The sequence below is a fragment of the Procambarus clarkii genome, chromosome 6 (genome assembly GCF_040958095.1).
Source record: "Procambarus clarkii isolate CNS0578487 chromosome 6, FALCON_Pclarkii_2.0, whole genome shotgun sequence".
NCBI lineage: Eukaryota > Metazoa > Arthropoda > Malacostraca > Decapoda > Cambaridae > Procambarus > Procambarus clarkii.
In genome coordinates, this window is record NC_091155.1 from 37105100 (window position 1) to 37120721 (window position 15622).

Below are 15622 nucleotides of genomic sequence, written 5' to 3' on the forward strand. Positions count from 1 at the left end.
CACGCACAAGGGGACACAGGTGGAAACTGAGTGCCCAAATGAGCCACAGAGATATTAGAAAGAACTTTTTTAGTGTCAGAGTGGTTGACAAATGGAATGCATTAGGAAGTGATGTGGTGGAGGCTGACTCCATACACAGTTTCAAGTGTAGATATGACAGAGCCCGATAGGCTCAGGAATCTGTACACCTGTTGATTGACGGTTGAGAGGCGGGACCAAAGAGCCAGAGCTCAACCCCCGCAAACACAACTAGGTGAGTACAACTAGGTGAGTACACACACGCCCACACGCACACGCCCCCACACACACGCCCACACACACGCGCGCGCGCACACACACACACACACACACACACACACACACACCCACACGCACACACACACACACACACACACACACACACACACACACACACACACACACACACACACACACACACACACACACACACACACACACACACACGCCCACACACACGGGAGAATTGCCCAGTTGCTGGAAGGAGGCAAATGTCGTACCGATTTTCAAAAAGGGTGATAGGGAGGAGGCACTTAACTACAGACCCGTATCACTGACAAGCATCCCCTGCAAAATACTTGAAAGAATAATTAGGCTAAGACTTGTTGAACACCTGGAGAGCATTGGGTTTGTAAACAAGCACCAACATGGGTTCTGGACAGGGAAATCATGCCTAACAAACCTTTTAGAATTCTATGATAAAGTAGCAAGGATAAGGCAGGACAGAGAAGGCTGGGCAGACTGCATATTTCTTGACTGCCAAAAGGCCTTTGATACGGTACCGCACATGAGACTGCTATACAAACTTGAGAGGCAGGCAGGAGTAAGCGGAAAGGCCCTAGTATGGGTGAGGAACTACCTAACAGGAAGGAGCCAGAGGGTAATGGTAAGGGGCAAAAAGTCGTACTGGCGAACAGTAACAAGTGGAGTACCTCAAGGATCGGTGCTGGGACCAATCCTCTTTCTAATTTACGTAAATGATATGTTTACAGGAGTGGAATCATACATGTCAATGTTTGCAGATGACGCAAAATTAATGAGAAGAGTTGTGACAGACGAGGATTGTAGGATCCTCCAAGAGGACTTAAACAGGCTGCAGAGATGGTCAGGGAAATGGCTACTGGAGTTTAACACCAGTAAATGTAAAGTTATGGAAATGGGATCAGGTGACAGGAGACCAAAGGGACAGTACACAATGAAGGGGAACAGCCTACCTGTAACGATTCGAGAAAGAGACCTGGGAGTGGATGTGACACCTAATCTAACTCCTGAGGCACATATAAATAGGATAACGACAGCAGCGTACTCTACACTGGCGAAAATTAGAACTTCATTCAGAAACCTAAATGAGGAAGCTTTTAGGGCACTTTACACTGCCTACGTGAGACCCGTCTTAGAGTATGCCGCGCCATCATGGAGCCCCCACCTGAAGAAACACATAAAGAAACTGGAGAAGGTTCAGAGGTTTGCGACGAGGCTTGTCCCAGAGTTACGAGGGATGGGATATGAAGAGCGGCTGAAGGAACTGAACCTTACGACACTAGAGAAAAGAAGGGAGAGAGGAGATATGATAGGGACATATAAAATACTCAGGGGAATTGACAAAGTGGAAATAGATGAAATGTTCACACGTAATAATAACAGAACGAGGGGACATGGGTGGAAACTGGAAACTCAGATGAGTCACAGAGATGTTAGGAAGTTTTCTTTTAGCGTGAGAGTAGTAGAAAAATGGAATGCACTTGGGGAACAGGTTGTGGAAGCAAATACTATTCATACTTTTAAAACTAGGTATGATAGGGAAATGGGACAGGAGTCATTGCTGTAAACAACCGATAGCTAGAAAGGCGGGATCCAAGAGTCAATGCTCGATCCTGCAGGCACATATAGGTGAGTACATATAGGTGAGTACGCGCGCGCGCGCGCACACACACGCACGCACGCGCACACACTAGCCAAAGCTAGAATATGCAGCAGTTGTGTGGTGCCCATATCTTAAGAAGCACATCAACAAACTGGAAAAGGTGCAAAGACATGCTACTAAGTGGCTTCCAGAACTGAAGGGCAAGAGCTACGAGGAGAGGTTAGAGGCATTAAATATGACAAAACTAGAAGACAGAAGAAAAAGAGGTGATATGATCACTACATACAAAATAGTAACAGGAATTGATAAAATCGACAGGGAAGATTTCGTGAGACCTGGAACTTTAAGAACAAGAGGTCATAGATATAAACTAGCTAAACACAGATGCCGAAGAAATATAAGTAAATTCACTTTCACAAACAGAGTGGTAGACGGTTGGAACAAGTTAGGGGAGAAGGTGGTGGAGGCCAAGACCGTCAGTAGTTTCATAGCGCTATATGACAAAGAGTGCTGGGAAGACGGGACACCACGAGCGTAGCTCTCATCCTGTAACTACACTTAGGTAATTACACTTAGGTTATTACACACACACTTACACTGTCTTGATCACTCACACTGTCTTGTCCGGGGCATAGAGCGAGGGCCAGGAGCTATGGTACGGCCCAGGGGACAGGGCTTAGGGTAAGGAGCCAGGGCCTAGAGATAAGGGCCCAGGGCCCAGGGACAGGGGCGAGACAGCACTGAGACCAGACAAGTGTCACGTGATAACATGGGTCACAATGTATCATATGTCTCAACGTCTTGTCTCTTGGGGTGAGGGGGGGGGGCGGGGGGGGGGGGGTTGAGGGGGTGAAGTGGTGCAGGGGTTGAGGGGGTGACGGGGTGTGAGGGGGGTGGGGGGTGGGGTGACGGGGTGCATGTCGGGTGGAGTCAACTATTCGACCTTGAGAGAGAGAGAGGGGGGGGGGGCGGGGGGGGGAACCCACAAAAAAGCCTAACGTGTATAAATACACCCTGTCTTCCTGTCCCCCTGACACACTGAACCAATACTGGGAGGATAAATCTCTTAGCTCACCCGCAATAATCGTATTGCAAGCCTTATTGCAGCGCTGCATTGGTCTGACGTAGGTTGACATGAAAGATTTCCTGATTTACATTGTTAAATGATGTCATGTTTGTGGTGTTGTTTGTGTGTAGTGCTGGAGTTGGCCCCCAGTCCTAATCCTGCCCCTAATCCTGCCCCTAATCCTGCCCCTAATCCTCCTAATCCTCGTCTTCGTGCCAAATAGCAGCGTTCTTGTGCTGCTTCTCCTGATACAAGAGAAGTCACAGTGAACTGAACCTCTTGTCGCCTACTATTGTTTTTTTCCACACACACACACCCAGGAAGCAGCCCGTGACAGCTGACTAACACCCAGGTACCTATTTTACTGCTAGGTAACAGGGGCATAGGGTGAAAGAAACTCTGCCCATTGTTTCTCGCCTGGAATCGAACCCGGGACCACAGGAGCACGTGCCCAGCGTGCTGTCCGCTCGGCCACCGGCCCCCGTAGAGTGAGTGAGTGAGGGAGGGAGTGAGTAAGTGAGTCAGTGAGTGAGTGAGTGAGTGAGTGAGTGAGTGAGTGAGTCAGTGAGTGAGTGAGTGAGTGAGTGAGTGAGTAAGTGAGTCAGTGAGTGAGTGAGTGAGTGAGTGAGTGAGGGAGGGAGTGAGTGACGTGGTTCGACTCTAAGGTGATTAGAGTTTAACGAGCCTGTGTTAAGGTCAGAGACTAATCCTCAGATGGTCTACTGAGGCTGTGATAGTCTGGTGGACCACGGTGTGGACCCCTGGACCACGGTGTGGACCCCTGGACCACGGTGTGGACCCCTGGACCACGGTGTGGACCCCTGGACCACGGTGTGGACCCCTGGACCACGGTGTGGACCCCTGGACCACGGTGTGGACCCCTGGACCACGGTGTGGACCCCTGGACCACGGTGTGGACCCCTGGACCACGGTGTGGACCCCTGGACCACGGTGTGGACCCCTGGACCACGGTGTGGACCCCTGGACCACGGTGTGGACCCCTGGACCACGGTGTGGACCCCTGGACCACGGGGTGGACCCCTGGACCACGGGGTGGACCCCTGGACCACGGGGTGGACCCCTGGACCACGGTGTGGACCCCTGGACCACATGGTGGACCCCTGGACCACGGTGTGGACCCCTGGACCACGGGGTGGACCCCTGGACCACGGGGTGGACCCCTGGACCACGGTGTGGACCACTGGACCACGGTGTGGACCCCTGGACCACGGGTGGACCACTGGACCACGGTGTGGCAGCACTAACAATGCTAACCTTGGAACATTGTTAGTGTGTCAACAATGGGTCTCTGAGGCCAGCCCTACAGGGCTCCTCCCTGTGGCCCTGAGCTGGCAGTGGGGGGTCGTGACCCCATGGGGGGGTCATGGGACCCGGTGGCTGAGTGGTCTGAACACTGGACGCGTGATCCTGTGGTTCCGGGTTCGGGCGCCAAAGAGAAACAGTGGGCAGTTTATGTCACCCTGATGGGCCTGTTCACCTAGTAGTAACTAGGTACCTGGGTGTTAGTCAGCTGTCACGGGCTGCTTCCTGGGGGTGGAGGCCTGGTCGAAGACCGGGCCGCGGGGACGCTAAGCCCCGGAATCATCTCAAGATAACCTCAAGATATCCCCTGTTGTGTTATCATTGCCCTATCTGCCTCCTGTTATCACAACCTTGCCATCTTCTGACTATCTTGCTCGCTATCTTCACTCCCAGATTTGCTCAGCCTGTAGCAGCTAACTCCCAGGTACCTATTTACTGCTAGGTGAACAGGGGCATCAGGGTGAAAGAAACTGTGCTCATTTCTTGCCGGCATCGCCGGGAATCGAACCCGGACCCGTAGGACTACGAATCTGTCTCCTGAAGCCCACATAAAGAGAATAACGTCTGCGGCATATGCGAGGCTGGCTAACATCAGAACAGCGTTCAGGAACCTGTGTAAGGAATCATTCAGAATCTTGTACACCACATATGTAAGACCAATCCTGGAGTATGCGGCCCCAGCATGGAGCCCGTACCTTGTCAAGCACAAGACGAAGCTGGAAAAAGTCCAAAGGTATGCCACTAGACTAGTCCCAGAACTAAGAGGCATGAGTTATGAGGAATGGCTGCGGGAAATGCACCTTACGACACTGGAAGACAGAAGAGTAAGGGGAGACATGATCACAACCTACAAAATCCTCAGAGGAATCGACCGGGTAAAGAAGGATAAACTATTCAACACTGGTGGGACGCGAACAAGGGGACACAGGTGGAAACTGAGTACCCACATGAGCCACAGAGACGTTAGAAAGACCTTGTTCAGTGTGTGAGTAGTTAACAGGTGGAATGCATTAGGCAGTGATGTGGTGGAGGCTGACTCCATACACAGTTTATAATGTAGATATGATAGAGCCCAATAGGCTCAGGAACCTGTACACCAGTTGATTGACAGTTGAGAGGCGGGACCAAAGAGCCAGAGCTCAACCCCCGCAAACACAACTAGGTGAGTACTGACACACGTTATATATACTGACACACTGACACACGTTATATATACTGCCACACTGACACACGTTATATATACTGCCACACTGACACACGTTATATATACTGCCACACACTGACACACGTTATATATACTGCCACACTGACACACGTTATATATACTGCCACACTGACACACGTTATATATACTGACACACTGACACACGTTATATATACTGCCACACTGACACACGTTATATATACTGCCACACACTGACACACGTTATATATACTGCCACACTGACACACGTTATATATACTGACACACAGACACACGTTATATATACTGCCACACTGACACACGTTATATATACTGCCACACTGACACACGTTATATATACTGCCACACTGACACACGTTATATATACTGACACACTGACACACGTTATATATACTGACACACACTGACACACGTTATATATACTGACACACACTGACACACGTTATATATACTGCCACACTGACACACGTTATATATACTGACACACACTGACACACGTTATATATACTGACACACACTGACACACGTTATATATACTGCCACACTGACACACGTTATATATACTGCCACACTGACACACGTTATATATACTGACACACACTGACACACGTTATATATACTGACACACACTGACACACGTTATATATACTGCCACACTGACACACGTTATATATACTGACACACACTGACACACGTTATATATACTGCCACACTGACACACGTTATATATACTGCCACACTGACACACGTTATATATACTGCCACACACTGACACACGTTATATATACTGACACACTGACACACGTTATATATACTGCCACACACTGACACACGTTATATATACTGACACACACTGACACACGTTATATATACTGCCACACTGACACACGTTATATATACTGCCACACTGACACACGTTATATATACTGCCACACACTGACACACGTTATATATACTGCCACACTGACACACGTTATATATACTGCCACACTGACACACGTTATATATACTGCCACACTGACACACGTTATATATACTGCCACACACTGACACACGTTATATATACTGCCACACACTGACACACGTTATATATACTGCCACACTGACACACGTTATATATACTGCCACACACTGACACACGTTATATATACTGACACACACTGACACACGTTATATATACTGACACACACTGACACACGTTATATATACTGCCACACACTGACACACGTTATATATACTGACACACTGACACACGTTATATATACTGCCACACACTGACACACGTTATATATACTGACACACACTGACACGTTATATATACTGACACACTGACACACGTTATATATACTGCCACACACTGACACACGTTATATATACTGACACACACTGACACACGTTATATATACTGACACACACTGACACACGTTATATATACTGACACACACTGACACACTTTATATATACTGCCACACTGACACACGTTATATATACTGCCACACACTGACACACGTTATATATACTGACACACACTGACACACGTTATATATACTGACACACACTGACACACGTTATATATACTGACACACACTGACACACTTTATATATACTGCCACACTGACACACGTTATATATACTGACACACTGACACACGTTATATATACTGCCACACTGACACACGTTATATATACTGACACACTGACACACGTTATATATACTGCCACACACTGACACACGTTATATATACTGCCACACTGACACACGTTATATATACTGCCACACTGACACACGTTATATATACTGCCACACACTGACACACGTTATATATACTGCCACACTGACACACGTTATATATACTGACACACACTGACACACGTTATATATACTGACACACACTGACACACGTTATATATACTGCCACACTGACACACGTTATATATACTGCCACACACTGACACACGTTATATATACTGCCACACACTGACACACGTTATATATACTGACACACACTGACACACGTTATATATACTGCCACACACTGACACACGTTATATATACTGCCACACTGACACACGTTATATATACTGCCACACTGACACACGTTATATATACTGCCACACACTGACACACGTTATATATACTGCCACACTGACACACGTTATATATACTGACACACACTGACACACGTTATATATACTGACACACACTGACACACGTTATATATACTGCCACACTGACACACGTTATATATACTGACACACACTGACACACGTTATATATACTGCCACACTGACACACGTTATATATACTGACACACACTGACACACGTTATATATACTGACACACACTGACACACGTTATATATACTGCCACACTGACACACGTTATATATACTGACACACGTTATATATACTGACACACGTTATATATACTGACACACACTGACACACGTTATATATACTGCCACACTGACACACGTTATATATACTGCCACACTGACACACGTTATATATACTGCCACACTGACACACGTTATATATACTGACACACAGACACACGTTATATATACTGACACACGTTATATATACTGACACACGTTATATATACTGACACACACTGACACACGTTATATATACTGACACACTGACACACGTTATATATACTGACACACGTTATATATACTGCCACACTGACACACGTTATATATACTGACACACGTTATATATACTGCCACACTGACACACGTTATATATACTGACACACTGACACACGTTATATATACTGACACACGTTATATATACTGCCACACTGACACACGTTATATATACTGACACACTGACACACGTTATATATACTGCCACACACTGACACACGTTATATATACTGACACACACTGACACACGTTATATATACTGCCACACTGACACACGTTATATATACTGCCACACTGACACACGTTATATATACTGCCACACTGACACACGTTATATATACTGCCACACACTGACACACGTTATATATACTGACACACACTGACACACGTTATATATACTGACACACACTGACACACGTTATATATACTGCCACACTGACACACGTTATATATACTGACACACACTGACACACGTTATATATACTGCCACACTGACACACGTTATATATACTGCCACACTGACACACGTTATATATACTGACACACTGACACACGTTATATATACTGACACACACTGACACACGTTATAATACCTGCCACACACTGACACACGTTATATATACTGACACACACTGACACACGTTATACTATACTGACCACACACTGACACACGTTATATATACTGCCACACTGACACACGTTATATATACTGCCACACTGATACACGTTATATATACTGACACACACTGACACACGTTATATATACTGCCACACTGACACACGTTATATGTACTGCCACACACTGACACACGTTATATATACTGCCACACTGACACACGTTATATATACTGCCACACTGACACACGTTATATATACTGCCACACTGACACACGTTATATATACTGACACACACTGACACACGTTATATATACTGACACACTGACATACGTTATATATACTGACACACGTTATATATACTGCCACACTGACACACGTTATATATACTGCCACACACTGACACACGTTATATATACTGACACACTGACACACGTTATATACTGCCACACTGACACACGTTATATATACTGACACACTGACCACACGTTTATATATACTGCCCATAACCACTGACACAATACCCCCCTTTGACACACGTTATATATACTGCCACACTGACCACACGTTATATATACTGACACACACTGACACACGTTATATATACGGAACACACTGACACACGTTATATATACTGACACACTGACACACGTTTATATATACTGCCACACACTGACACACGTTATATTATACTGCCACACTGACACACGTTATATATACTGACACACTGACACACGTTATATATACTGACACACACGACACACGTTATATATACTGCCACACGGACACACCGTATATATACTGCCACACACTGACACACGTTATATATACTGACACACACTGACACACGTTATATATACTGACACACACTGACACACGTTATATATACTGACACACACTGACACACTTTATATATACTGCCACCACTGACACACGTTATATATACTGCCACACACTGACACACGTTATATATACTGCCACACTGACACACGTTATATATACTGCCACACACTGACACACGTTATATATACTGCCACACACTGACACACGTTATATATACTGACACACACTGACACACGTTATATATACTGACACACACTGACACACGTTATATATACTGACACACACTGACACACGTTATATATACTGCCACACTGACACACGTTATATATACTGCCACACTGACACACGTTATATATACTGCCACACTGACACACGTTATATATACTGCCACACTGACACACGTTATATATACTGACACACTGACACACGTTATATATACTGACACACTGACACACGTTATATATACTGACACACTGACACACGTTATATATACTGACACACTGACACACGTTATATATACTGACACACTGACACACGTTATATATACTGCCACACTGACACACGTTATATATACTGCCACACACTGACACACGTTATATATACTGCCACACTGACACACGTTATATATACTGCCACACTGACACACGTTATATATACTGACACACTGACACACGTTATATATACTGCCACACACTGACACACGTTATATATACTGACACACTGACACACGTTATATATACTGCCACACACTGACACACGTTATATATACTGCCACACTGACACACGTTATATATACTGACACACACTGACACACGTTATATATACTGCCACACTGACACACGTTATATATACTGCCACACTGACACACGTTATATATACTGACACACACTGACACCCGTTATATATACTGCCACACTGACACACGTTATATATACTGACACACTGACACACGTTATATATACTGACACACTGACACACGTTATATATACTGCCACACTGACACACGTTATATATACTGCCACACTGACACACGTTATATATACTGACACACTGACACCCGTTATATATACTGCCACACTGACACACGTTATATATACTGACACACTTACACACGTTATATATACTGACACACTGACACACGTTATATATACTGACACACTGACACACGTTATATATACTGACACACTGACACACGTTGTATATACTGCCACACTGACACACGTTATATATACTGCCACACTGACACAAGTTATATATACTGCCACACTGACACACGTTATATATACTGACACACTGACACACGTTATATATACTGCCACACTGACACACGTTATATATACTGACACACACTGACACACGTTATATATACTGCCACACTGACACACGTTATATATACTGACACACTGACACACGTTATATATACTGACACACACTGACACACGTTATATATACTGCCACACTGACACACGTTATATATACTGACACACACTGACACACGTTATATATACTGACACACGTTATATATACTGACACACACTGACACACGTTATATATACTGCCACACTGACACACGTTATATATACTGCAACACACTGACACACGTTATATATACTGACACACACTGACACACGTTATATATACTGACACACACTGACACACGTTATATATACTGCCACACTGACATGTTATATATACTGACACACTGACACACGTTATATATACTGACACACACTGACACACGTTATATATACTGACACACACTGACACACGTTATATATACTGCCACACTGACACACGTTATATATACTGACACACTGACACACGTTATATATACTGACACACTGACACACGTTATATATACTGACACACACTGACACACGTTATATATACTGCCACACTGACACACGTTATATATACTGCCACACACTGACACACGTTATATATACTGCCACACACTGACACACGTTATATATACTGCCACACACTGACACACGTTATATATACTGCCACACTGACACACGTTATATATACTGCCACACTGACACGTTATATATACTGACACACTGACACACGTTATATATACTGCCACACACTGACACACGTTATATATACTGACACACACTGACACACGTTATATATACTGCCACACACTGACACACGTTATATATACTGCAACACACTGACACACGTTATATATACTGACACACTGACACACGTTATATATACTGACACACTGACACGTTATATATACTGACACACTGACACACGTTATATATACTGCCACACTGACACACGTTATATATACTGACACACTGACACACGTTATATATACTGACACACTGACACACGTTATATATACTGACACACTGACACACGTTATATATACTGACACACACTGACACCCGTTATATATACTGCCACACTGACACACGTTATATATACTGACACACTGACACACGTTATATATACTGCCACACACTGACACACGTTATATATACTGACACGTTATATATACTGCCACACTGACACACGTTATATATACTGACACACTGACACACGTTATATATGTATACACAAACCATCCTACTGGGTGACGTCACAAACTAGAGAAATGTCAACAAAGAGTGACGTCACGAGAAGACATGTCAACAAATAGTGACGTCACAAGGAGAAGACGTGTCAAGAAAGCGTGACGTCACAAGGAGAAGACGTGTCAACAAAGCCTGACGTCACAAGGAGAAGACGTGTCAACAAAGCGTGACGTCACAAGAAGACGTGTCAACAAAGCGTGACGTCACAAGGAGGAGGAACATCAACAAAGCGTGACGTCACAAGGAGGAGGAACATCAACAAAGCGTGACGTCATACTCACCGAGGATGCCGACGAGGATGAAGAGGATGCTGGCGGCGGCGGCGAAGATGGTGGCGGCCCGCGGGTAGTGGATGACGGGGGCGGCGTCCCCCATGGACGAGTTGCTGGCTTCCTGTCCCCCGGGGGCCTCGCTGTGCACGGTGGCGTCCGTCTCGAACACCAGCGAGTCCATTGTTGCCTCCATGTTGCCTGTTACGTGTTCCTTGGTGGTGCTACTTGCTGTCACGTGTTACGTGGTGGGGCTACTTGCTGTCACCTGTTCCTTGGTGGGGCTGCCTGTCACGTGTTCCTTGGTGGTGCTACTTGCTGTCACGTGTTCCTTGGTGGAGCTACTTGCTGTCACGTGTTCCTTGGTGGGGCTGCCTGTCACGTGTTCCTTGGTGGTGCTACTTGCTGTCACGTGTTACTTGGTGGGGCTACTTGCTGTCACCTGTTACTTGGTGGGGCTGCCTGTCACGTGTTCCTTGGTGGGGCTACTTGCTGGTGTTCCTTGGTGGGGCTACTTGCTGTCACCTGTTCCTTGGTGGGGCTGCCTGTCACGTGTTCCTTGGTGGTGCTACTTGCTGTCACGTGTTCCTTGGTGGAGCTACTTGCTGTCACGTGTTCCTTGGTGGGGCTGCCTGTCACGTGTTCCTTGGTGGTGCTACTTGCTGTCACCTGTTCCTTGGTGGGGCTACTTGCTGTCACCTGTTCCTTGGTGGGGCTACTTGCTGTCACGTGTTCCTTGGTGGGGCTGCCTGTCACGTGTTCCTTGGTGGGGCTACTTGCTGTTACGTGTTCCTTGGTGGGGCTACTTGCTGTCACCTGTTACTTGGTGGGGCTACTTGCTGTCACCTGTTACTTGGTGGGGCTACTTGCTGTCACCTGTTACTTGGTGGGGCTGCCTGTTACGTGGCCAGGCTCCTTGCTGGTGTTACCTGGTGCTGTTACTTGGGGCCCTCCTGTTACTTGGTGGGGCTACTTGCTGTCACGTGTTCCGTGGTGGGGCTACTTGCTGTCACCTGTTACTTGGTGGGGCTGCCTGTCACGTGTTACGTGGTGGGGCTACTTGGTGGTGTTCCTTGGTGGGGCTGCCTGTTACGTGGCCAGGCTCCTTGCTGGTGTTACCTGGTGCTGTTACTTGGGGCCCTCCTGTTACTTGGTGGGGCTACTTGCTGGTGTTACTTGGTCAGGCTCCCTGCTGCTGTTACTTGGACAGGCTCCCTGCTGGTGTTACTTGGCCAGGCTCCCTGCTGGTGTTACTTGGTCAGGCTCCCTGCTGGTGTTACTTGGTCAGGCTCCCTGCTGGTGTTACTTGGACAGGCTCCCTGCTGGTGTTACTTGGCCAGGCTCCCTGCTGGTGTTACTTGGTCAGGCTCCCTGCTGGTGTTACTTGGCCAGGCTCCCTGCTGCTGTTACTTGGCCAGGCTCCCTGCTGGTGTTACTTGGTCAGGCTCCCTGCTGCTGTTACTTGGCCAGGCTCCCTGCTGGTGTTACTTGGACAGGCTCCCTGCTGCTGTTACTTGGACAGGCTCCCTGCTGCTGTTACTTGGACAGGCTCCCTGCTGCTGTTACTTGGACAGGCTCCCTGCTGGTGTTACTTGGACAGGCTCCCTGCTGGTGGTGATACACGGGTCCTGTGTTACTTGTGTTCCCTGAAGAGCCTTATAAGTAACACCGAGTGTGTTGCACAAAGGAGCACTGGTGTTCCTGGGGCCACTGTGGGAGGGAGTAGTGACCACTGAGGGAGGGAGTAGTGACCACTGTGGGAGGGAGTAGTGACCACTGTGGGAGGGGTCGAACCCTGAGTGAGCCTGACACACGTGGCTACAACACTGGCGCCAGACACCCCGGCGCGTCACTCCTCACAGCTCTGCCAGTGTCCGGGGTTCGACACCTGCCCAGGAGTGTGTGGGAGAGGGCAGCTAGCCTGGGAGAGTGTAAGGGAAGGCAGGGAACGTGGGAGAGAGAGTGTGGGAAAGGCAGCCAGTGTGGGAGCGCAGAGCAGATGCGTGCATACTCCTATACAGTCCGGCGGTAACTGGTGCCAGAGTGTCGCGCCGCTGCCGGCCGCACGTCCGCCACCTCCGCCGCGAGGTGCCACAAGGTGCCATCACGTCTCCTTAACTATTTACATAACAAACTGCTACTTTAACAGCCAATTACACCTAGTAATTACTAACTCAAGATGCCTAGCTGAAGTAGATCGCTTAATATAGTAGAAAAAGTAGTTATTTCTTACGATGAGTCCCGGCGACGACTGTGATTGGTGGAGAGGCCCGTAGCTCCGCCCACTCGAGCCTACAGCGGGCTGTGATTGGCTATCTAGCCGCGGCATCTTCAATTACATTGTGACGTTAATTAACTCTACATTCAGTCTTTGGTGAGAGTAATTAGTCTTTAATTATAACAGAAAGTCTAGATAAAGGCTTGTTAATCCTAATTGTTCCCCCTACTATCCTGCCAGACTTGTTCTGTCCTCTCCACCATCACTTAAACCCTTGTTGTGTCCTGTGTAGAGTATAAGGTAGACTGTGTAGAGTATAAGGTAGACTGTGTAGAGTATAAGGTAGACTGTGTAGAGTATAAGGTAGACTGTAGAGTATAAGGTAGACTGTAGAGTATAAGGTAGACTGTGTAGAGTATAAGGTAGACTGTGTAGAGTATAAGGTAGACTGTGTAGAGTATAAGGTAGACTGTAGAGTAGAAGGTAGACTAGAGTATAAGGTAGACTGTGTAGAGTATAAGGTAGACTGTAGAGTATAAGGTAGACTGTAGAGTATAAGGTAGATTGTAGAGTATAAGGTAGACTGTTGAATATAAGGTAGACTGTAGAGTATAAGGTAGACTGTTGAGTATAAGGTAGAGTATAAGGTAGACTGTTGAGTATAAGGTAGACTGTTGAGTATAAGGTAGACTGTAGAGTATAAGGTAGACTGTTGAGTATAAGGTAGACTGTAGAGTATAAGGTAGACTGTTGAGTATAAGGTAGATTGTAGAGTATAAGGTAGACTGTTGAATATAAGGTAGACTGTAGAGTATAAGGTAGACTGTTGAGTATAAGGTAGAGTATAAGGTAGACTGTAGAGTATAAGGTAGACTGTTGAGTATAAGGTAGACTGTTGAGTATAAGGTAGAGTATAAGGTAGACTGTAGAGTATAAGGTAGACTGTTGAGTATAAGGTAGA

The 15622-nt window shown here is 46.3% G+C and overlaps 1 protein-coding gene across 6 annotated transcripts in view; it reads right to left on the bottom strand.

The window, feature by feature from the left end:
• Nucleotides 1-14487, bottom strand: part of LOC123754109 (protein trapped in endoderm-1) — a 115157-nt gene extending 100670 nt beyond the window's left edge. Inside the window, exons 1-2 of one of the 6 annotated variants that reach the window (XM_069308294.1) lie at nt 13906-14487; nt 12456-13562 (exon numbers count right to left, since the gene is read on the bottom strand). In XM_069308294.1, coding sequence (XP_069164395.1) covers nt 12456-12639 — 184 coding nt within the window. In that variant the 5' untranslated portion in view covers nt 12640-13562; nt 13906-14487. Of the gene's footprint in view, nt 1-12455 lie in introns of all 6 variants that reach the window. The other 5 variants (XM_069308291.1, XM_069308283.1, XM_069308296.1 and 2 more) reach the window with 5 other exon arrangements.
• Nucleotides 14488-15622: the final 1135 nt, after the last annotated feature.